A 22,878-nucleotide genomic window follows, 5' to 3' on the forward strand; every position below is an offset into this window, starting at 1 on the left:
AGGGGCGCCAGCCACTCCTCCAACCTCCAGGCAGGCATCACCAGCATGAACTGTCCACGAGCTGGGACTCCAGTTCCTCATGGGAGCCCAGTGACTCCCAGGCGACAAAAGTGTGCACAAAGGCATGGGTCCACCTACCTAGAAATGGCGTCCTTATTCCAGGACCAAAACACAGTGTTTGAGGAGGACCCTCAGCCTGAGTGGATGTCACACCTGTCAACTCCACTTCCCACAGGAAGGACAGTCGACCCAGAGAGTCTAGACCCTCGAAGTGTCCATGAGGGTCCTGACCAGCCACTCCCCTGTCTCTAGAAGGCACATCCCCTCACTGGTGTCCCCACACAGACATCCCTCGTGAATAACCCCACACTAAGGCCCCCCACCAGTACCCCTCAGCAACAGCCCGGCACAAACATCTCCTCACCAAGGACCCTCACCAATGTCACCATTCAAACGTCCCCACACCAATGTCCCACATGAATGTCCACTCACTAACATCCCCTCAGTAATGTCCCCTCAGTAACAACCCCTCACTAACGTCCCCTCAGTAATAACCCCTCACTAACATCCTCTCAGTAATGCCCCCTCAGTAATGTCCCCTCACTAATATCCGCTTAGTAACAACCCCTCACTAATGTCTCCTCAGTAATGTCCCCTCACTAATGTCCCCTCAGTAACACCCTTCACTAGTCTCCTCACTAGTTTCCCATACTAACAGTTCCTAGTGTTCCCTCAAAAACGTCCCCTCAGTAACATTCCCTCACCACCATTTCTCACTAATGTCATCTCACTAATACACTTCAAGAGACACCTGGAGTAACAGGCAAATTTGGCCTGGGAGTACAAAATGAAGCAGGGCAAAAGCTAAAAGAGTTTTGCCAAGAGAACACACTGGTCATAGCAAACACCCTCTTCCAACAACACAAGAGACAACTTTACACATGGACATCACCAGATGGTCAATACTGAAATCAGGTTGACTGTATTCTTTGCAGCTAAAGATGGGGAAGCTCTATACAGTCAGCAAAAACAAGACTGGGAGCTGACGGTGGCTCAGATCATGAACTCCTTATTGCAAAATTCAGGCTTAAATTGAAAAAGTAGAGAAAACCACTAGACCATTCAGGTATGCCCTAAATCAAATCCCTTATGATTATACAGTGGAAGTGCGAAATAGATGCAAGGGATTAGATCTGACAGACAAGTGCCTGAAGAACTATGGATGAAGGTTTGGAACACTGTACAGGAGGCCGTGATCAAAACCATTGCCAAGAAAAAAAAGCAAAAAGGCAAAAAGGTTGTCTGAGAAGGCCTTACAAATAGCTGAGAAAACAAGAGAAAAGAAAGGCAAAGGAGAAAAGGAAAAATAAATCCATCTGAGTGCAGAGTTCCAAAGAATAGCAAGGAGAGATAAGAAAGCCTTCCTCAGTGATCAATGCAAAGAAATAGAGGAAAACAACAGAACAGGAAAGACTAGAGATCGCTTCAAGAAAATTAGAGATACCAAGGGAATATTTCATGCAAAGATGGGCACAATAAAGAACAAAAACAGTGTGGACCTATCAAAAGCAGAAGATACTAAGAAGAGGTGCCAAGAATACATAGAAGAACTATACAAAAAGGATCTTAATGAACCCGATAACCACTATGGTGTGATCACTCACTTAGAGCCAGATATCCTGGAATGTGAAGTCAAATGGGCCTTAGGAAGAAGCCATCACTACAAACAAAGCTAGTGGAGGAGATGGAATTCCAGTTGCGCTATTTCAAATCCTAAAAGATGATGCTGTGAAAGTGCTGCACTCAATATGCCAACAAACTTGGAAAACTCAGCAGTGGCCACAGGACTGGAAAAGGTCAGTTTTCATCCCAATCCCAAAGAAAGGTAAGGCCAAAGAATGTTCAAACTACTGCACAATTGCACTCATCTCAAACGCTAGCAAAGTAATGCTCAAAATTCTCCAAGCTAGGCTTCAACGTTACATGAACTGAGAATTTCCAGATGTTCAAGCTGGATTTAGAAAGGCAGAGGAACCAGAGATCAAATTGCCAACATCTGTTGGATCATAGAAAAAGCAAGAGAATTTCTCAGAAAGAAAAACATCTACTTCTGCTTTATTGACTACGCCAAAGCCTTTGTGTGAATCACAACAAACTAGAAAATTCTTCAAGAGATGGGAATACTAGACCATCTTGTGTGCCTCCTGATAAATCTGTATTCAGGTCAAGAAGCAACAGTTAGAACTGGACATGGAACAACAGACTAGTTCCAAATTGGGAAAGGAGTACATCAAAGCTGTATATTGTCACCCTGCTTATTTAGCTTCTATGCAGTGTACATCATGCAAAATGCCAGACTGGATGAAACACAAGCTGGAATGAAGATTGCCAGGGAAAATATCAGCAACCTCAGATAAGCAGATGGCACCACCCTTATGGTAGAAAGCTAGGAGGAACTGAAGAGCCTCTTGAGGAAAGTGAAAGAGGAGAGTGAAAAACCTGGCTTGAAACTCAACATTCAAAAAACAAAGATCATGGCATCCGGTCCCATCACTTCATGGCAAATAGATGGGGAAACAATGGAAACATGACAGACTTTCTTTTGAGGGGCTCCAAAATCACTGCAGATGGTGACTGCAGCCATGAAATTAAAAGACACTTGCTCCTTGGAAGAAAAGCTATAACCAACCTAGACAGCATATTAAAAAGCAGAGGTATCACTTTGCCGACAAAAGTTAATCTAGTCAAAGCTACAGTTTTTCCAGTAGTTATGTATGAATGTGAGAGTTGAACCATAAAGAATTCTGAGTGCCAAAGAATTGATGTTTTTGAACTATGGTGTTGGAAGATTCTTGAGAGTCCCTTGGACTGCAAGGAGATCCAACCAGTCCATCCTAAAGGAAATCAGTCCTGAATATTCATTGGAAGGACTGATGCTGAAGCTGAAGCTCCAATACTTTGGCTACCTGATGCAAAGAATTGACTCATTAGAAAAGACCCTGATGCTGGCAAAGACTGAAGGCAGGAGGAGAAAGGGAGGACAGAGGATGAGATGGTTGGATGGCATCACCAACTCAATAGGCATGAGTTTGAGCAAGCTCCGGGAGTTGGTGATGGACAGGGAAGCTTGGTGTGCTGCAGTCCATGGGGATCACAAAGAATCAGACACAACTGAGCAACTGAACTGAACTGAACTGAATATGCTTCCAGTTCCATCCCTCACAGACGTTCCTTCAAGAGTTTCCTCACCAGTGACCCCACACTAACATCTGGCTCTGTCTCATATCGCGTCACCCTCATCCACACACTGATGTCCCCTCAGCCAAGCCTCCCCACCAACACCTCCTCACAGTGTCTCTCAGGAGCATCCTTCACCAAAGTCTACAAACCAACATCCTTTCACCAACATCCCCACAAGAACACCTCTCACTAATGTCCCCTCAGTAACACCCTCTCACATTCATCCCTCACAAACCACCCATCACCAGTGTCCCTCACTAAGGTGTCCTCAGCAGATCCCTACACTAACAGCCCTCACACACTTCACCATGTGCCCTCAGGGACACCCCACATGAACATTCTCACTAACCTCTCTTCCCAAAGTCACGTCTCCAACATCCCCGCAGTAAAGGCCCCTACATCTCATCACTAAGTTCCCCTTACTAATGTCCCTCAGCCACTTTCTTCCCCAGAGTCCCCTCAGGAACACCCCCTCACTACCATAACTTCACCAGCGTCTACACCTCTGTCCTCTCCCTGATGCTTCCTCACAACAGGCCTCTGTGACGGCCGCATGTCCACCGCTGCTCACAAGCTCCCTCAGCCTCTGCACTGCTGTCCCCTCAGTCCCACAGCTCAATGGCAGCCACTTGGGCTTGAGGGTTAGGTGCCACCTGAGCCCCTGCTGGGTGCCCACCATGCAGTGGGGTCAGCTGAGCCAAGGCTGTGGGAAAGGAGGGGGAGGCCCTGTGTTTCTAAGCTGACCTCACCCTCACAGCCCCCACCATCTGGAGAGACCCCACATGCCTCACCTCCCAGCCCCTCAACATGGGAGGAAATGGCAAAGGCAGCCAAGGGGTGACCCCCAGAGACACAGAGAATCAGGACCAGTGGGCTGGGGGTAGTTAGGGGCAGAGGCCGGTGCACCAGCAGATGAAAGCGCCCACATCTCCAGGAGGGCTGACAAAAGGAACGGTTGTGAGCATCTATTGATACCCCTGCCTCAGAGAAGCAAACAGGAGCAGATGAAGGGGTTCTGATGGAGCCACAGCGACTCGGGGAGCACAGGACCCTCGGATGTGCCGTTGCAGAGTGGCTTTAAAAACCCACTTGCAGTTCTTCTGAATGCCCCTTGAAAGGAACCCACTCCCACCCCACTCGGCCTGCAGGACCCCTCCCCACCCGCTGTGCTGCCCCGTGCAGGCAGGCCCCAGGTGAGCCTCTGAGGCCGCTGGGCACTGGCCCCTTTCCTGTCCCCACACTCCACACTGCATCCCAGCTCACCTTCTTTCCTGAGTTCACCCCTTGGGGACCCTCCCGGAATGTTCTTTGCATTTGCACACAAACACGCATATGTGCGTCCATACACAGACAAGCACACCCACCACAGCCTGCTCGCACACTGCCCTTGCTGGTTTGACTTGTAGGAGCTTTTCTGTTGGTCGATAGTAACTTCAAATAGGTTCCTGACATTTGCTCTGGTTATCATGTCTTTTACCAAAACAGGTTTTTAATTTCCCTGTAAAGTATACTGGGCTCTCTGCCTTGCTCCAGGAGGACAGACCCTCTACATCATTTTCTCTCAATATTCTGCATGGTTACCTAACAAGTGCACGCATGCTTTTTGGTTTTCCCATGTGCATAGCCCGTCTGGAAGGAATTTCAGGGTGTGGTGATGTTTTGAAATTACTTTTAATGGGAATGTCCTGGAAGCCAGAGGCTGCTATAGTAGGAGCAGCTGAGGTGGGGAGACCCCGCCCCTGGGAAGGAGCTGGAGGTTGATGGATATTTAGGACTGGACAGACTAGATAAACAGGCTACACATGTGAACAGACCACAGAAAAGAAAATCCATCGTTACTATGACAAGACAGTCACCCTCAGATGTAACAGAAGTTAGAGGTGTGTTGGAAAGTGTATCTGTCAGCTCCTGCTACATAACAACCAGCCACAATGTCTCATGGTGGGGCAGTTGGTATTTACTTCATTCCTGAATCACCCACAGTCACCTGCGGTATCTCTGCCTAAGACTCCAGGGGCTACCTCAGCTAATGCCCTGGGGCTGTGGGTCAGTGGGGATACTTAGGCCATGACTGTGGCTGCTCGGGGAACCCTGTTCTCAGGTGGAGGTAAATGGTTCCCAGACAGGCAACAGGTGAGAGTCTCTTCTGACCTGCTTGTTACCATGCTCACCTCCTCTGCCCCTATCCCAGCATCAGAGAGCTGAGGACACACTCTGCTGTCAGCAGTGAGAACCGGGGCTCCTCCAAACTGCCACAGGGCCGTGAGGGAACCGGGGTGCTGCGGCTCAGCAGGGCACCACCCTAGGACGGCCTTGTGCAGGACACACACGGGGCTGAGAGGAGCAGCAGATGCTGAGGGCACACATGACCCCGTTGACCCGAACATCAGCTCACAGGGAAAACTGAACCTCTGTGTGGGAATCACGGGCAGGGTTGTGGTCACCATGGAGCCGGGCCCGGGGGGTGGGAGTCAGGAGGATTCTGTGATGGGGAGATGGCCGCTCAGGACACGCACCTTCCTGAATGTGTCTCATATTTCACAATGAAATGGTAAAGGAAATACAGGGAAAGGACAAGTGAATAAAATATACATTACATAGAGTCTCTCTAACCCACTCCAGTCTTCTTGCCTGGAGAATCCCATGGATGGAGGGGCCTGGTGGGCTACATTCCATGGGGTTGCAAAGAGTTGAACATGACTGAGCAATTGAGCTCAGGAGTCTCTCTAAACGCTGATGTGAAAGACCTCGGGGCTAACACGTTAACTAGAAACAAAAATCAGCATTGATCTGCTCTGTATAAGTAGTGTCAAGGAATGAAGAACATAAATTCACATGTGTTTGTGTTTGCATAAATAAACACTAAATGGGCACAAAGAGGGAATTCAGCGATTTCCTGACGAGGATGGGAAGGCGCTGGTGGGGACGAGGGGGCGGGGCCTCTCTGCAGAATCTCTAAGCAGCCCTGGGTTTAGAACCAGGTGACCTGACACACTGCCTATTTTGAAAGACCTCAGCCTGCAGACCCCTGGCAGTGCTCAGTCCTACAGCAGCTCTGACCCTCACCATCTGCAGCTCCAAGCCTCATGGATGCTGCCCTCCTGGGGTACCCCCGCAGGGCCCATAGGTCACACCTCTTGCCCTCCTCCACCTCCAACTCCCAACACCCCGAGGACCCTGTGGCCCAACCTCCAGTGGGCCATCATCGTCATCGTCAGCTCAGCTCCTAGACCAGAGCTGGCCCAGGTGGGTCTGAGAGGGTAACAGGCAGGAAGGCCAGAGGTCCCCAAGAGGCAGGAGGAAATAAGTGGCAAACATCCTGCCTGGAACTAACCAGTGTGTTTTTTTCTTATGGGAAATGTTTATCTTAAGCTATGTTAAGGAAGCTATGTATTTGCTTTAGAATTTGCCTTTCTTCAAAATGGTTCCTCCTGAGACTAACTTTTTTTCTTTTTTCAAAACTTGGGCTGATAATGGTTCAACAAACCAGTATTCCCTGTCAATTGTTTTATGGTTGGGGGTTGACACACCTCATGTCATCCTATCTATTGTGGGAGTTGAGCCTGGTGAAACTCCCTCAGCCTTGAGTTGTCTCTCTTATCTGATTAATCGTTTTCTAACAGATATAAAACACCTTGCTAGAAACTAGCAAGGGGGCTCTCTTTTCCTGTCCCCTTCTGATGTCTAGGGGCTTCCCTAGTAGCTCAGTCGGTAAAGAATCTGTTTGCAATGCAGGAGACCCAGGTTCAACCCCTGGGTCAGGAAGATGCCCTGGAGAAGGAAATGGCAACCCACTCCAGTACTATTGCCTGGAGAATTCCATGAACAGAGGAGCCTGGCAGGCTACAGTCCATGGGATGGCAAAAAGTCAGACACAACTGTGCAACTACCTTTCACTTTCACTTTTCACTTTCTGATGTCTATATCAGAAGTTTTCCCTGTCTCTATTATGCTTTAAAAGAAACTCTGCTACACAAAAAGCCCCAAGTCGTCAAGCCTCATCTCTGACCCTGGATGGAAATCCTCTCCTCTGGAGGTCACAAATCCCGGCATAACACACAGCTCACAGAAACAACCTTTCAGGTCTTGTCCTGTTGCCTCCAGCCCCGGGAATGGGGTAGGGGGGCAGGGGGGCTTGGGCTTTCTACCACTTCCCATTCCTCCCTCACCACCCAGGCCCTGCAGAGACCCTCCTGGGACCCCCACCACTGGGCTTGGGCCACTGAGCTTCCACCAAGAGAAGTCAGTGCCCAGTGCCTTGGACTCTCCCTTCTGGGACCCCAGGTCTGACACTGCACCCTCTTCTCCCAGAACCCGGGACATGGCCCACACATCACTTTCATGTCCCCGGCCACTTGCTGCTCTCATCTTCTCCTGTCCTGGGAGGAGCTGGTCCGGCCACCCCTCACCTTGGTGGATCCCCCGCCATTCCCCTGTCCATGAGGCAGCATAGCCCTTATCCCTCCATGAGATCTGAGGGTCCTACTAAGGGGGCTCTGGCCCCCAGGACCCCGGGTACTCTGTGACCCTGTGTCACCTCGTGCTCCACCCCCATTCCCTCCCACTTGTCCCTCCCCTCGTCCCCACCAGCGCCTTCCCATCCGTGTTTGGCACCTCTGTGTTTGGCGCCTCACGAGGTCCCATTTCTGCCACTCAGCTCAGACCTCCCCCAAGCCCCTCACTGGGATCCCACGTGCACTCCACATGGACCCCACAGGCACCAGTGTGTCATCACTTTACTGGCACTGCCAACCCCAGCCATGCCCACTCCTCACAGCCCCCTATCCTTGCCCCTCATATCCCCCCATCTGGGGCCCCAGGACGTGTCTGGAGCAGCTGCAAGGGGGAGTGGAGTCTGTCGATTCCCTGCTCAGCCGTCACTCCTGCCGGGCCTCCAGCCGGTCCAGCACCAGTGCTGCCTGTGTCTGGGCATCTTGCAGGAGGCTGGAGATGCGCTGGCGGACCTAAGAGACACAGGAGCACTTCATCACCACTCACCTGCCACCCACCCCACGGGCCCAGCCTCCCTGCTGGTTTCCTGGGCTGTCCACTCTGGGTGGCCCCGAGCCTCTGACCTGGGGAACTCCAGATCCTCACAGGTCTCTCAGTGGGGGTGGGAGGGTCCCTCTGTCTTTCCTGACGTTTGGGGCCAGCAAGGCCCAGTCCCCACCCTCCCCACTGCTGAAGGCGGGGCTGTGTCCTCCAGGCCCAAAGGGGCAGCGCTCAAGTGGCTAGTATGTTATCTCATGCCCTAGGGTGGACAGGGCCTTCCCTGATGACAAGCTCAGCTTGGCTAGAGAGGCAAGTCGGGACAAGTCGGAAGCCCTAGTGCTCCCATTCCCAGTCAGGAAATCACTTTTTAACAATCATCACAAAATCACAAATACAGGGTGGTGGCCAGGGCTGGGAATGGGGGTTGCTGTGGGACCTCCTCTGGAGTGGCAAGAATGTTCCAGCACTCGATAGAAGTAGTAGTCTCACGACCATAGATGTGCCAACTGCCTCTGACTTGTATAATTTAACATAGCGAGTTGCACGTTCTGTGAATTCTCCTCCAAAAAGAGTGACAATGAAATTGTCACAAATGCTGAAGTGGGACAATTGCACAGGCCAGCAACTGCTCTCTGAGACCACGTGTTGCCGGTGCTGCAGCCCAGCCCATCCAGGGGACCCGGCCCTGGCCAGAGCCCCCAGGAGGGAGTAAGGGGGCGCCAGCAGGCACCCAGGCCACTTGCCCTGACAGAGACCCTGAAAGAAGGCCCCAGCTGTCCCCTGAGGCCTGCGTTCTGCAAGACAGGCCTTGTCCACCTGTAGCAGCTGGAGGACTGTCTCGTCAGACAGACACATCCCTCCCTCAAGGACATACTAGCCAGGTGCCCCCGGGCCCCACATGCGGGAACCAAGGCAACCTCCAGGCCTCTCAGTAGGCCCGGCCTGTGCCCCCGCTCACCTGGTCCTTAAACGCGTCATCAGTGACATCCTTCAGGTTGATGAGCACATTGAAATATGCACCAGACACACCTGTCTCCAGGGCCTTGGCTGCCACCTGCAATGGCCGCGAGGTAGAACCAGCCAGCCGTGATCGGGCAGGCTGCGGGGCCTCCCCCTGCCCACTTCAGCCCAGGACATAAACTGGGGGTCTCACGCCTCAACCCTGAAGACGGCAATCTGACCGGTCACTAGAGCCCTCGGGAGCCCAGAGTCACTGGACAGAAGCTTGGCCCTCTCCAAGGTGGGTCCCAGGGCCCTTGTGCCACCCAGTACTCAGAGGCCCACCCTCAGCTGACCACCCGGCAGTCCACACCCTGCTGACCTCGGCACTCCAACTCTGCGACCCAGTGATGCCTCAGGCACAGCCCAGGCTGGAGACGTGCTTAGCCCAGGCTGAGTGCATGCTCAATCACTCAGTGTCCAACTCTTTGTGACCCCATGGACTGTAGCCTGCCAGGCTCTTCTGTCCGTGGGATGATCCCAGGCAAGAATACTGGAGTGGGTTGCCATTTCCTTCTCCAGGGGCTCTTCCCGACCCAGGGATGGAACCTGCAGCTCCTGCATTGGCAGGCGGATTCTTTACCACTGAGCCACCTGGGAAGCCCAGAGCTGGCCGCACGGGACCTTTAACAATGAGCACAGCATGTTGGCAGTTTACAGGCCCTGAGGGGCCACAGAGATGGGCAGCACATGCTGGGCCAGGAAGACCCAGAATGCAGGAACCATGGCCTCTGTGCTCAGACAGCTTCTAGAACCTTCCCAACAACTCACAGGCAGCCACCTCCCAGGAAAGGAGTATACAGTCCTTAGGGCCTGAAGACCAGACACTGAAAACAGGTGTCTCTCTGTAAAGACCATGTGGCTGGGGGCCTTGGATCGGGCTGTAGACAAACAGCACTGGGTGTGATGGCCCTTGTCCCCAGGCCTCCATGCAGAGGCTACAGACAGGGTGCGAATGCATGTCTGCGAGCGCCTGGGGTTTCTGGGAGAGGGGCCAATCGGGAGGAGGGCGGCTGGGGCCAGAGGGCACAGTCAGAGGTGGACTCTGGAGCACACTCGAGTGTCTGCCTCTGCGCTGTGACCTTGAACAAGATCTTAGTAGAGCCGGCCCTGAAGGCTGAGACGGACCGAGACCCCCTGCCAGCACTCATGTCTGCTGGCTCAGTGAGCAGCTGTGACACCCACTGACCCTTCACTCTGCACCGGCAGCAGGGCCTGCCACGTACCTGCAGGTCTGACCTGCAGGCCAGGTTCACGCACAGGGCCAGCTCTCGCAACACCGGCCACAGCGAGGCCACCGTCTCTGCCAGCGCCAAGGGCACAGCCACCGCCTGCCTCAGCCCCTCCTGCAGAGCGGCCTCACGTCTGGAAGCAAGGCCATTGGCAGTCAGAGCCTGGGGTGCCCAGACACCCCCAGTCCCTACCCGATGACTCCTTGAGGAGCCCACGGAACCAGGCTGGGGACCACAGGGAAATCGTTGTTCAGCCACAGCACACCCGGCGGGGACTGACCAGTACCAGGGATGTTCGCTGCACTCACCTGTCCTTGTCCTCAGGTGTGTTCTTGGGCAGCTTTGTTGCTTTCTGCCAGAGCAAGCACAGAAACACAGCAGGGTGAGGGACTGTGACAAGGGGACTGGGAGCCTGGGGAGGGCGGGGGCCTAACACAGCGCCCACCACCTCCAAGTTTGCTTCCGTGAATCACAGATCAAGAGCCACCTCTGAGGGACTGGGAGGGGGCCAGAGGGGAATGAGGGCTCCAGCACCAGTCTTCCCCACCCACTCCAGGCGAGGCAACTGTGCAACCCCAGAGACCAGCATAAAGGTTCAGGCCGTGTCCCCCCACCCCCGAGGGCGACACACAGCCCAGGCCTCCTTCCAGGAAGTATGAAACTGCTCCTCCCACTGCCCTGCCCATGTGGGATGCACCAAGAGGTGCACGTGACCTCCAGGTCGGATGGCCGTGTTGTCAGGGGACCTCGGGAGGACCACTCCAGGCACCACCCACGCAAGCTCTGCAGGGGCCACCAGGCGGCATCCTTCATACAGGAAACGCACTCACCCCAGGGCGAAAGTCTCCCCCGAGTCACTCACACAGCCATCCACTGAGGCCCAGCAACGGAGGCCAGCTGTCCACCCAGGGCCCAGGTGCAGACTAGACTTGGCCCAAACCCCCCAGCAGGGCTGGCCCAAGGCCTCTGCCCCAGGCGTGCCCAGAACACTGTCCACCCTCACATTAGGTCTTGCCCCAAGGTGGCTTTGGGCACTGTTGTCCGCCGGGAGCTCACACCTTCCCCAGCAGGCCCTCCTCCCCCGTGGGGTCCAACCACCCCCCTTCCCTCCTCTCCTGTGTCCCCTGCTGGCTCTGTTCTCCCACACCCCTGGGACTTCTTGACCTTGAACTCACACCTTGACCTTCCTGCGAGTCCCCTGACCTCCACCCAGGTCTGACAGACACCCCTCCCTCCAGGCCCTCCTGAACAAGGGAGGTCTGGATCTAGCCTCCCAGCTCCCATGGCCCTTTACTTCTGTTGCTGAGCTGTCTTCTCTGATCGCTAACACTGTGACTGACTGTGTTACATGTAAAGATTTCTGTTCCCACTCTTTCGGGACCAGAGCTCTTCTCTTCCTCCAGGATCTGCAGGTCTGGGTGTCGGCCCATCAGCAGGGCGCAGGGAGCTGGGCAGAGGGACACTGAGCCTGGCTGACCCTCAGGGCAGGTGTTCTCCTCTCCCCCGACCCCCAGCCCTGCAGAGACTCTGACCTGGGGTCACACCTGCACTAAACCTGCTGGGCTCAACCCAAGAGCAGCCAGACCACTGTCCCCTCCCTCCAGGCCCCCTGGTCTCCAGACGTCTGTGCTAGTGGCAGTCTCCCCCTCACCTCCATGACCCTGGCCCACCTTTCTCTCCTCTGGAGACCCCCATCACTGTCTACTGACCCCACTCTCCCTCAGGTCCTGCTCCGTAGGGCCAGTGGTGATGGCCCGCCTGCACACGCACCAGGTAGGCCTCGAAGGCCTGGGCATCGGCGTCCACCATCGCAGTCAGCTCAGCCACGGCGGCGTGGAAGGGCGGGATCAGGCGGCGCATGGTCACGTCCAGATGCTCAAACTGGCGCCGCCCATAGGTCATCAGGCCGGCCATGGAGGCCAGGGCGGCGCCCTGGGGAGAGCGTGCTGATCATGGGACCAGCCCCGGGCCGGGTGCCCCCATCCCCGCCGCCCACCTCCTCGCCCCAGGCCCCACTCACCATGGCTGCACTGGCTGCTGCCACGGAGCCACCCCCTGGGGCTGCTGAGCGGGCGCCCACAGCCCGGATGAAAGCACGCAGGGGCTGGTCCACAAGGCTTTGCTCAGGCCCGTCCTGGGGGACCAGGTACCTGCAGGGCAGGGGCGGTCAGGGAAGCCAGGGTTGGGGTGGGCTGGGGTCTATGTCAGAGGGTCCTGGGTCATTACTTCTAGGCTAGGAAGGTGGGACTTGGGGGGTCCCTGGCTCAGACCAGCACAGGGGAGGGGATATGGACTCTGTTTGCAGAGCAGCCACCCCGAAAGCAGCTGTGACCAGCCAGGAGCTGTGTGAGGAGCGAGTGGGACCTGTTGGGGCCTCACTGGGCCCCCCAACAAGCCCCCAGCCCTACACTTAGTGACAGAGCAGAGCTCTGGACGACCGAGGGGGTCTCTGCACAGGAGTGGGGGTCGGGGGCTGCTCACTCGATGATCCGCTCCTTGGGGTTGAAGGGGGACAGGGAGTCCAGGCCCAGCCGGTTCACCACCTGGAAGAAGGCCTGGTGAGTGGGGTTCCCTTGAGCCCAGGTCCCACCCCTGCCACCTGTGGGGGTGCTCCCTGGCCCTGGTGTGGAGCTTGCAGGGACACAGCTGCCACACACACACACCCACACCCACCAGCAGCCCTGCAGACAGAAGCTTTTCAAGGCAGGTGACCTGCCGGGCCCTGGACTCCACCCACTGCACTGCCCAGGGGAGACCCAGGCCCAGTGTGACCCGTCCTCCCCACACGCGAGCATGTGGGCCAAGACAACTGCCTCTTGGACAGGGTTCCAGCTCCTGGGAGTCAGTGGCTCTGGCTCTCAAAGGCCCAGAGCTGCGTGAGCACCCCAGCTATGACCCTCGATATGTGATGAAAAGTGAAGTTTATCCAACTTCAAAAAAAAGTTGGAAATAAGCTTTTGGTGAAATGAATTCCCCACATCAGAGAGGAATTCTTTTCACCTAAAGATGCTTTTAGGACACATCATGGCGCTGATGCTGGCAACACAGTCCCAGCCCCTCTGAGCCACATGGGGACAGAAAGCGACAAGTACGGGACAAGTTGAGAGCCAGGGATGGCCTGAGGTCTCCCGGAGGATGCAGGAACGAGGCGGGAACATACCAGAGGGCACCTGAGAGCAGCCCACCCGCTGCAGAAAACCTCAGAGAGAGGAACAGGACTGTCAGAATGGATTTTAGCGCCCAAAAGCCTGGCAGGAAGTAAAGGAAACCATCCACTGCCAGAAAGCTCTCCCTACCCTGGAGCTGGGTCCACCCAGAGACGCCTGAGCCATCTCTCAGAAGCAGGGCTCAGACGGGAGGCCCCTGGAAGACAGCACCTCCAAGGATGTATTTGGGGAGAGCCACCCTTCACAGGAAATAATCAAGATCCTTTCCAGTCTGAGGCTTAGTTTGGTGAAGCCGCCAGATGGTGAAGCCCCAAAAATATCTTTCCTGGGAATTGTAACCTGAGAGGGAGAGAGGCCACGGTTCACAGAGAATTCTCTTCTGTGTGGCCCCAAAGCCCGAACAAGAGGCTCATCTACAGGGCCCAAGCAGCAACACAAGTTTAAACCAGTGACCAAGAATTCAGGAAGATCCCCTGGAGCAGGAAATGGCAACCCACTCCAATCTTCTTGCCTGGAGAATCCCATGAACAGAGAAGACTGGCGGGCTACAGTCCAGGGGGTCGCACAGAGTCGGACATGACTGAGCAGCTAGGGATGACCAAGAATCACCACAGAAGAAAGCCAGGCACGCAGTCAGAACTCCCAAAGCACCTGCAGAAGCATCACTACGTGTGTCAGCAGGCACGATGCTTTGGAAAGCCAGACCTTCAAAGGCTGCAGATCTCAGAACTTTCAGATAAAGAATATAAAATACTATGGTTTCAAGAAGAAATAGAGAGCATCAAACATGTTAATAAACGATAAATAGATGTGGGAGAGGTGAAAGTGGAAAAAGGATGGAGGAGGGAGACTCTTGAGGCTGGATTTCAAGAGGCACAAAGTATTTACATGTCTTGAACTGTTGCCCCCGGGAGTGCTTATTAACAGCAACAGGAAAAACAGGAACACCACAGTGATAACCCTGGGTTGGGGAGACCAGTCCAACAAGGGGACCCAAGTAACGAACGCCCTGAGGGCGACACCCCATCACTTCTGTGCTGCTCTTGCCAGAAACACACAAGCACACCCAGCCCTGAGAAAGGTCAGACCAGCACCCAGCAAGCAGTGCTCACAGCCCATCATGGTCAAGGAAGGACAGGGAGAACTGGGGCCCTGGTCCAGATTAAGGGCCGTAAAAGACAGGGCACGTGGACCCGCTCCTGGTCTGGGCCGGAGCCAGGAGAGGGAGACACTGACATGATTTGATTACAGTCTGCAGATTAGAGCAGATTGTACTGTGCTGAATTTCCTGATTTTGATCATTGCACTGTGGTTGTATAATAGAATGTCCTTGATCTAGACAAATACACTCTGAATAAATGAGGCATAAAGGACAGTGTCTTAAACCTACTCTGAAATGGTCCAGAAACAAATGTGATTGTGCGTGAATGCAGAGAAACAGAGATACAGAAAATGGTGCAAAATACAACAATAGGTGAATCGGGAGGGAATAAAGCAGCTCCTGATACTATGTGCGCACCTCTTCTGTGAGCAAGAATTACATCAAAATAAAAAGTGACATAGAACTTTGTAATGGCCAGAAAGAGAACAAACCAAGCTATAAAGTACATAAGTGATTAAGAAGTGAGGCCTGAGAAAACCACAGCAAATACAGAGGGGGGAAAACGGAGAGAAAGTGTAGAAAAAAACAGGATATATGGAAGAAGAAAATGCTACCATGGAGTGACTATGTCTGCAAAGTGAAAGAACCAAACACTGAATCAAAAGTATTAAAGAAAATATTCCTGAAACTGAACAAGAATGAATCAGTAAATAACACAGAACCCTGTTCTAAAGAAAAACTGATGCAGAATAATCAACACCAAGACATATATGGCAGAGTTACTGAATTTCAAGGATAAAGACAGTTCTTCAAGCTTTGGGGAGAAAGAACAGGTCAGCAGGGGTGTGGATTACCAGACGGCCTTAGACTCCCCCACCATACACACAGCAACATTTATTCCAAAGGTGGCAAGGATGTGCCTGTGACATTCTCAGGAGAAAAACAAGTGACTAGAGGTTTTGGTTCTCCTTTATTGTTGTTGTTTAGTTACTAAGTTGTGTCTCTGTAATCCCATGGACCTCTAGGACCCACCAGGCTCCTCTGTCTACGGGATTCTCCAGGCAAGAATATTGGAGTGGGTTGCCATTCCCTTATTGCAGGGGATCTTTCTGACCCAGAGATCAAACCCGCATCTGTGAGTCTCCTGCATTGTCACATGGGTTATTTACCACTGAGCCACCAGGGAAGCTCTTTGGTTGTCCTACTGTTTCGAAAGAATGGAGTCACACAAAGACATTCCCAAACACACTAGAACCTACAGAATAAAGCCCCCTTGAGCCTTTCTTCGAAAACCTGCTTGATTGTGAAATCTAGGCAACAGAGAAAGGACAGAGATGCACAGTGACCTCACTTAAGTACAGAACCAAGCTTAAATATCTATGTATATTTAATTCATGTGGATATGGTTACAGAAGGTAAATGGTATACTTCAGACAATGTAAAAATATCAACGAAGCAATTTAAATCTGGACCAGCAATGACAGCTCAAACAGTGCACTGATTTTCTTGTCTTTCTTCACCATGAGTCAAGAGACAGTCTAACACTGATTAAGAGCTAAAGGAGTAAGTATACTATGCAAACTTATAAAGGTAACCACCGAGAACAAATGAATTCAGCGAGGTAGCAGGATGCAAAGTCAACCCACAAAGATCAGTGCATTTCTGAACACTGACAATGAACACTGAAGAACAAATTACAAAAACAATTCCGTTTTCAGTAGCATAAAAAAAAATTAAATACTTAAGAATTAATTAACTTCACCAAGGAGGTGAAAGACTGCAATGAGAACTACAAAACATGCTGAAAGGAGCTAAAGACACTGAAGAGGACACAGCCCAAGTCCAGGGCGAGAAGATGGTGCCGTGACATGGAGCACCACCTGGTGACCGGCAGGGGCAGTATGAGTGGTACCTTTCTGACAGTACCTTTCAGAGAAACGGGAAACCCCATCCTGGACGGTGGTGATGGGCACACAACTTTATAAACATCCTTAACACCACTGACCAGCACGCTTAAATATGGCTAAGATAGGAAATTTTATGTCATGTATGTTTTACCATAATTTTAAAAGTTGAAAAAATATTTAAAAGAACCAACTCCCTTAAAAAAAAATGACACAGCTCTAAAAAACCGGGAACTAGAGAAGGGAGATGGAGAAGGCAATGGCAACCCTCTCCAGTACTCTCGCCTGGAAAATCCCATGGACGGAGGAGCCTGGTAGGCTGCAGTCCATGGGGTCACTAAGAGTCGGACACGACTAAGTGACTTCACTTTCACTTTTCCTTTCATGCATCGGAGAAGGAAATGGCAACCCACTCCAGTGTTCTTGCCTGGAGAATCATAGGGACGGGGGAGCCTGTTGGGCTGCCTCTATGGGGTTGCACAGAGTCAGACATGACTAAGGAGACTTAGCAGCAGCGGCAGCAGAGAAGGGAGAAAAGATGAGGATAAACATCGAGAGTTACTTTCTCATGTGCACAGCAAGCAGCCTGCAGATCGCAGACCTCAAGCTTCACAGACAGTGAGTTTTGGACATATTTTGTAGCAATGCTGCTTCAAACAATTCTATGGGCCCCCTTTTTCCAACAGCATTTGCTCACTGTGTGCCTCTGTGTCAGATTTTGGTAATTCTCACAATATTTCAAACCCTCCACCAGCATTAAAATCCCAACTCTCTGAAAGCTCGGATGAAAGTTAGCTTTTTTTTTTTTTTTAATAAAGTACTTTTAAGTATGTGCACAGTTTTTTTAGACACAATGATATTGCACACTTAACAGACTATAGTCTAGTATGAACATAACTTTTATGTACACCAGGAAACCAGAAAATCATGTGAGTGGCTTTATTGGGATATTCGACTTATTTGCAATGGCCTGGAACTGAATATCTTTGTGGTGCTTGCACTGATAAAAATTGACAAATCACATTGATACATTTAGATAGATTTTAACTTAATAAATCAAAAATGGAGATGAATATATTAAGTTATGGGCTTTCCCGATGACTCAGCAGTAAAGACTCTACTGCAGTGCAAAAGACCTAGGAGATGCGGTTCAATCCCTGGGTTGGGAAGATCCCCTGGAGAAGGGCATGGCAACCCACTCCAGCATTCTTGCCTGGAGAATGCCCAAGGACAGAGGAGCCTGGCTGGCTACCGTCCATGGGGTCGCAGAGTTGCACACACAGAGTTGCATACACACATTATATTGCCTCCATATAACCGGAAGAAAACCACATCCTCTCTGCCTAAAAACAGGACAAAAGCAAGCCCAAGCATATCTGCTGTATTTAGTAAATACAAAAGGATAAACCCAACAACCAAAAGACAAAAACTCTCAGAGAAATCCAGTCATGTGCTCATTTTAAGAAATATCTTCAAAACAGAACCACCCTGAGGCCAGAGAAAGAGGATGGCAAAAGCTGGCTACAGCCAGAGCTGGCTAGAGGGACCCAGGACTGCAGGAACCATGTGGTGAATAGCCCACGGAGGCTAGACTCACACCCCCAAATCTGGACGGGTCAGGACCAGAGGAGGGGCAAGTCCCTCCATCCGACCGAGCCCAGGCACCCCCTCTCACAGAAGTTTCACAAAACTGAATATATTTTAGGTCATAGAGAAACCCCCAACAGTGCCCACCAAGTGAAAAATGTGATCTCAACTTGCAGGCACAGACAATAAAACAAAGGAGAAGCAGGAGGCCACATGGACAGGAACCCAGGCCTGGGAGCAGGTGCCTGCTCTCTCTCAGGATCCCCAGCCCCCCAGCCCCAGCCCCACCCTCACAGGCCCTGCCCACCAGCCTGAGCCGATGCTCCTCCTCCAGGAGGAACAGGTTCTCCTGCTCGCAGTAGAAGGCGGCCGCGTCCAGCAGGGCCTTCAGAGGCACCAGGCCCACCAGCTGCGAGCCCACCACCGGGAGGCTCAGCTCCTGCGGAGGGCGGAGGGCAGAGGGCGGAGGTCGGAGATCGAGGCATCAGTGCCCAGGCAGCTGGGCTTGGGAATATGGGGAGGACCTGCCCCGCTCACCTGGGCTTCTCTGCAGGTCTCCTCGAAGACGGTGTGCAGCCCTGTGACCTCAAAGTCCAGGAGGTTCATGGACACCTGAGCCAAGTTCTTCTCATCCAGGTACCAGCCGATGCCCTGCACCTTGCTCAGGCGTCCTGGCTGTGGAGGACAAGGCTTACCCAGCCCGGCCCTGCCTCTCCTGGCACCCCACACTGACAGTCCCCCCCCCACCCGCATCCCCTCAACTGGCCTAGGGTCTCCCTTCTGCCCCAGACACGGGGACAAGGGGGGCCGTGGCCTGAACACTGTGCCGTGCAGCTGGTCTCCTCCTTGCCTTGCTCTCCCAGCCTCTCATCTGAGCATGGGAGGGGCCTGCCCACCACCGGAAGTAGAGCCCCCAACGGCGGCTCACCCCACACAGGGTCCAGGCTCAGACCAGGCCCTGCTGCCTGGCCAGCATTCCACCCACGTCCTTGTCTTGGGCCTGGCTCCTTCCTCCCATCCCACCCCTGCCCCAGAGGCCAGCTCGCAGCCCTTGCTCTTTGGGGCACTCACTCCCTCTCAGGGGGGACCTCTGACTTCTGACCTCAGCAGAGCACAGAGCAGGACTGGGGAGCTGCCATGCTTTTATGCTGTGCTTGCCGACAGCTGAGCATTCGAGAGAGAAGCCGGGCCCAGGCCTCTGGGGGTGGAGGCTGACAGAGGAGGAGCAGGGCCTCCTTCACCAGGTGTGTCTTTGTCTACCTGTGTCCAGTGCAAAGTTTCTGCAGAAGTGGTGCTCAAACTAGGTGGGAGTTCCTATGGCAGACTTGGTGGATTGGGGTACCTGGGGATACCTGGGACTCAGCAACGCCTGTTTTCCTATCAGCATGGAAAAGCTGCAGTATGTTGGCCATAGCTGTAGACCTGCTGCTTCCATGGAAAATGTCCTTAAAGACTTGCTCCTGAACCTCAAACCCTGGAACCCTGACCCTGCCAGTCCCACATGGCATGGACACCAAGGTGGGTGGGTCCACCCACCCACCCGCCATGTGTTGGGGGTCCACACATGGTGCCCAGCCTTGACCCTCTCTGGGAGCCCCTCGAGATGCAACAGGGATGGGCCAGGCCTCATGGGACTGCAGGCGCTGCCCACCTGGTCCTTCCCACGACCCTGCTCACGGAGATTGAGGGCAATGCGGTGCGCCTGCTCCTTGGTGCTGAGCAGGTTGATGTTGAATGCCAGGAGGAACTTCCGCGCCCCTGTGGCGGTGGCCCCCCAGCTAGGAACGAAGGAGCTGGGCCCGAAGTCGGGTGCCCACTCGGCCTGCTTGAGCTGTGGGGAGACCGGCGGGTGAGGGAAGCTGGGAGGAGGGCCCAGCCCAGACCGCCCCCTGCTGAGGGGCACGGCACCTTCTCAGGGAGGGCCTCGTACTCCCCGGCCCGGATGGCCGGCAGGGACTGGCGGCTGGTCGTCCGTGCGGCCTCGCCGTAGAGGTACACTGCAAAGGGACCTGACGAGTCAGGCCCCTGGCGGCGGGCATTGTGGGACCCCGTTCCTGCAGCTCCGTCTTGCTGGCAGCCCCCATCTCTGTGCCCCGTCAGGTGAGTATGGGTGGTCGCTGGTGGGCACTCTGTATAGGCAGGACCCCTCCTCTGCCCACCCAGGGGCAGGGCAGGCCCCACTCCCACTGCCCAGGCTCTGATGCCCCAGAAAAACCCACAAGAGTTGGGAGCAGGCATGCGGGGCTGAAAGGATATTCATGTTTCTCTCCAAAGGGCATTTTTGCTGAACAAAACATGGAATGTGGAGGAGAGAAAACAAACCTCACTGCCAGCTTCTGATGCCTGCACGAGGCAGGACCCATCCCCAAGTCGGCCCATTGGCTCACAGGCAGGGGCCGGACGTGCAGCTGGCCTCTCAGGTGTTCACCTGTTGCGTGTGCTGGGCTTCCCTTGATTTAATTCCCCAAAGAGACTGTTAAGGGCTTTCTGTCTGTCCACCTTGCTCAAGCCCTTCATGGAGCCGCTACTCAAGCCCACTGCCAAGCAAGGGTGACAGTCTGCCAGCTCCCTGACGGCTGGGACCCTGTCCTCACAGGTTCTCATCATAGGAGAAGGGGGACCTACTCCTGCCTGTCAAAAACCTGCATGGTAGAGTTTTCTCCCTTAAAATCTGCATTTTTTAGGATGTAAGAGCAGAGACCCTCACAGGGTGCCTGCTGTTGCCGCTGTTGAGCTGAGGTGAGGAGGGGCCACCCGCCCTGGGCTCTCACCTGGCACACCCAGCTCCTCTGCCAGCCGCTGGCCAAAGGCCTGGGCACACAGCACACACTCGTCCATGGTGACACCCCTCACCGGGATGAAGGGGCACACGTCCAGGGCGCCCATCCGGGGGTGCTCCCCTACACAGAGATGGGGCTGAGGAAGGGGACCTAGGTGTGGAACCCCGCCCTCCAGCCCCTTCTGCGCACATTCAGACTGACCACAGGGCTCCAGAGAGGCAGGCTGAGCACTGCGGCCTGTCGATGGCAAACCCCTCCCCCTCCCTAGCGACCAACTGCGCTCGCAGGGAGGGGATTCCTGCACCCCGCTGCCCTACAGGGTTACCTCAGAAGCTGAGTCCCACTGCAGGCCAGCAGCCCACGGCCAGATGGCAGCCCCACGTCCCCTCCCCCCAGGTGGCCCCCCAGATGGCAGCCCCACGTCCCCTCCCCTCAGGCAGTCCCCCAGATGGCAGCCCCATGTCCCCTCCCCCCAGGGAGCCCCCCAGATGGCAACCCCACGTCCCTCCCCCCAGGCGGTCCCCTAGATGGCAGTCCCACATCATCCCCCCACAACCAGGCAGCTTCTCTGAGATAAGCCTCGGTTGCCCTTCACCAGTTGGAATCACTCATGAATTCCCTCCCCCTCTGTGAGAGGCCAGAGACCTTGCCCTTTTGACCAGTTCCCCGTGTGTCCATTGGCCTTTGACACTGCTGCCCAAAGAATGTGTTTGGTTTGTGGGCTGTTGACAGATAGGGCTCTGTCGGCCATACCCAGGGCCCGTGCAGAGTGCAAGCACCTTGCTACCGGCCACTCTTGGGCCCCTGAAATGTAAACGGGGTCCAAGGAGCATCCGGCTAGCCTGTTGGCCCCTTGCCCTCTGCAAGTCCTGAGCGCGAGGCAGGCCGCCCTCCCCCGCCCTCACCTCTGTGTCGGCTCATGTCGATGAGCCGGTGGGCAGCACGGGCGGCATTCAGGGCCCCCTCCACCACGTCCTCAGGGCGCCCCACGAAGGTGTAGACGGTGCGGTTGGTGGAGGGGCCAGCGTCCACGTCCAGCAGCGTGCAGCCTGGGGTCTGCGCCACCGCTCGAGCGATGGCGTCAATCACCTGGGTGTGAAGCCGGGCCTACGCCTCTGTCTCCCCACGAGGAGTGGGGCACTGGAGCTGCCGGGGCCCAGTCTGTCCTGCCCCCACCCGGACACAGGGCCAGGAGCTGGTGCGGGGCATCTGGGAGCAGCGACAGGCAACCCCATGGGGAGAAACTGAGGCAGGGAGCAGAACTGGGTGGGGGGCTGCCGGGGCCCCTAGACGGTGACTACAGGCCAAGGTCACAGAGGGTCGGGGCTCTGGCCCCCAGGCAGCCCAGAAACTGCTGAGGCAGCTGGAAGGCTACCCAGCGCGCCGTGACTCAGTTTCCTGCAGATGACCTGGGGGTAAGGGTGGGTGGTGGAGGGGAGGCCATGCCCCGCACAAGGACCCTCAAACAGCTGTGTGGATCAGCCTTCTGGGGCTCCATCAGCACCCGAGAGGCCAAACCACCTGCCCAGACCTGGACCAGGACCCCTCACTGGTTGCCCACCCACTGCTCCTTCCTCACCCTTTCCAGAAAAAACAGTCTCCAGGCCCCACCCCAAGCCAAGCCCTCCTGGTCCCAAGCCCCCTGCACTGTCCTGGCTGCCCCCAGGCCCTCACCTCCTGATTGTTCCCCTCTGAGAAGTTGGGGACACATTCCACCAGCCGGGACATGATCCAAACCTGACCCAGACGCTCCTTTCACCAGCAGAGGTGGGAAGGAGGCTGGCGGGGCCTTTATTCCCCAATCAGGGCCCTCCCTGAGCCAGGCTTCTTATTAACTGGGAAGATGGGGGAGGGGCAGAGCCAGGACCCTGCGAG

At 54.5% G+C, this 22,878-nt stretch overlaps 1 protein-coding gene across 6 annotated transcripts; it reads right to left on the reverse strand.

Moving 5' to 3' along the window:
- Positions 1-4,892: 4,892 nt before the first annotated feature.
- Positions 4,893-22,824, reverse strand: FTCD (formimidoyltransferase cyclodeaminase). Of its 6 annotated transcripts, none has more exons than XM_069567085.1 (14): positions 22,678-22,824; positions 21,909-22,092; positions 20,995-21,123; positions 20,132-20,220; positions 19,875-20,054; positions 18,761-18,898; positions 18,531-18,662; positions 12,945-13,006; positions 12,484-12,613; positions 12,234-12,395; positions 10,772-10,815; positions 10,458-10,596; positions 9,191-9,286; positions 4,893-8,204 (listed from the first exon to the last, which is right to left on the reverse strand). In XM_069567085.1, exons 1-14 carry the CDS (start codon positions 22,729-22,731, stop codon positions 8,118-8,120), a joined length of 1,626 nt encoding a protein of 541 aa, XP_069423186.1. In that variant the 5' UTR covers positions 22,732-22,824; the 3' UTR covers positions 4,893-8,117. The 6 variants fall into 6 exon arrangements, 4 of the variants coding, with proteins under 4 accessions (XP_069423186.1, XP_069423218.1, XP_069423201.1 ...); XR_011252047.1 differs by having other exon boundaries at positions 7,959-8,204; positions 9,554-10,596; positions 22,678-22,807; XR_011252052.1 differs by having other exon boundaries at positions 7,959-8,204; positions 9,554-10,596; positions 20,995-21,139; positions 22,678-22,770.
- Positions 22,825-22,878: the final 54 nt, after the last annotated feature.

This window comes from Ovis canadensis, chromosome 1, assembly GCF_042477335.2.
Source record: "Ovis canadensis isolate MfBH-ARS-UI-01 breed Bighorn chromosome 1, ARS-UI_OviCan_v2, whole genome shotgun sequence".
NCBI lineage: Eukaryota > Metazoa > Chordata > Mammalia > Artiodactyla > Bovidae > Ovis > Ovis canadensis.

Excerpts from the sequence above, each read along its gene's own strand:
- FTCD (XM_069567117.1), bottom strand. The coding sequence starts at position 22,731 with ATGTCCCGGCTGGTGGAATGTGTCCCCAACTTCTCAGAGGGGAACAAT. Across the intron at positions 18,899-19,874 it reads AGGGTCGTGGGAAGGACCAG|CCAGGACGCCTGAGCAAGGT; the intron begins GTGGGCAGCGCC and ends TGTCCTCCACAG. Across the intron at positions 10,597-10,771 it reads ACACCTGAGGACAAGGACAG|ACGTGAGGCCGCTCTGCAGG; the intron begins GTGAGTGCAGCG and ends CCTTGCTTCCAG.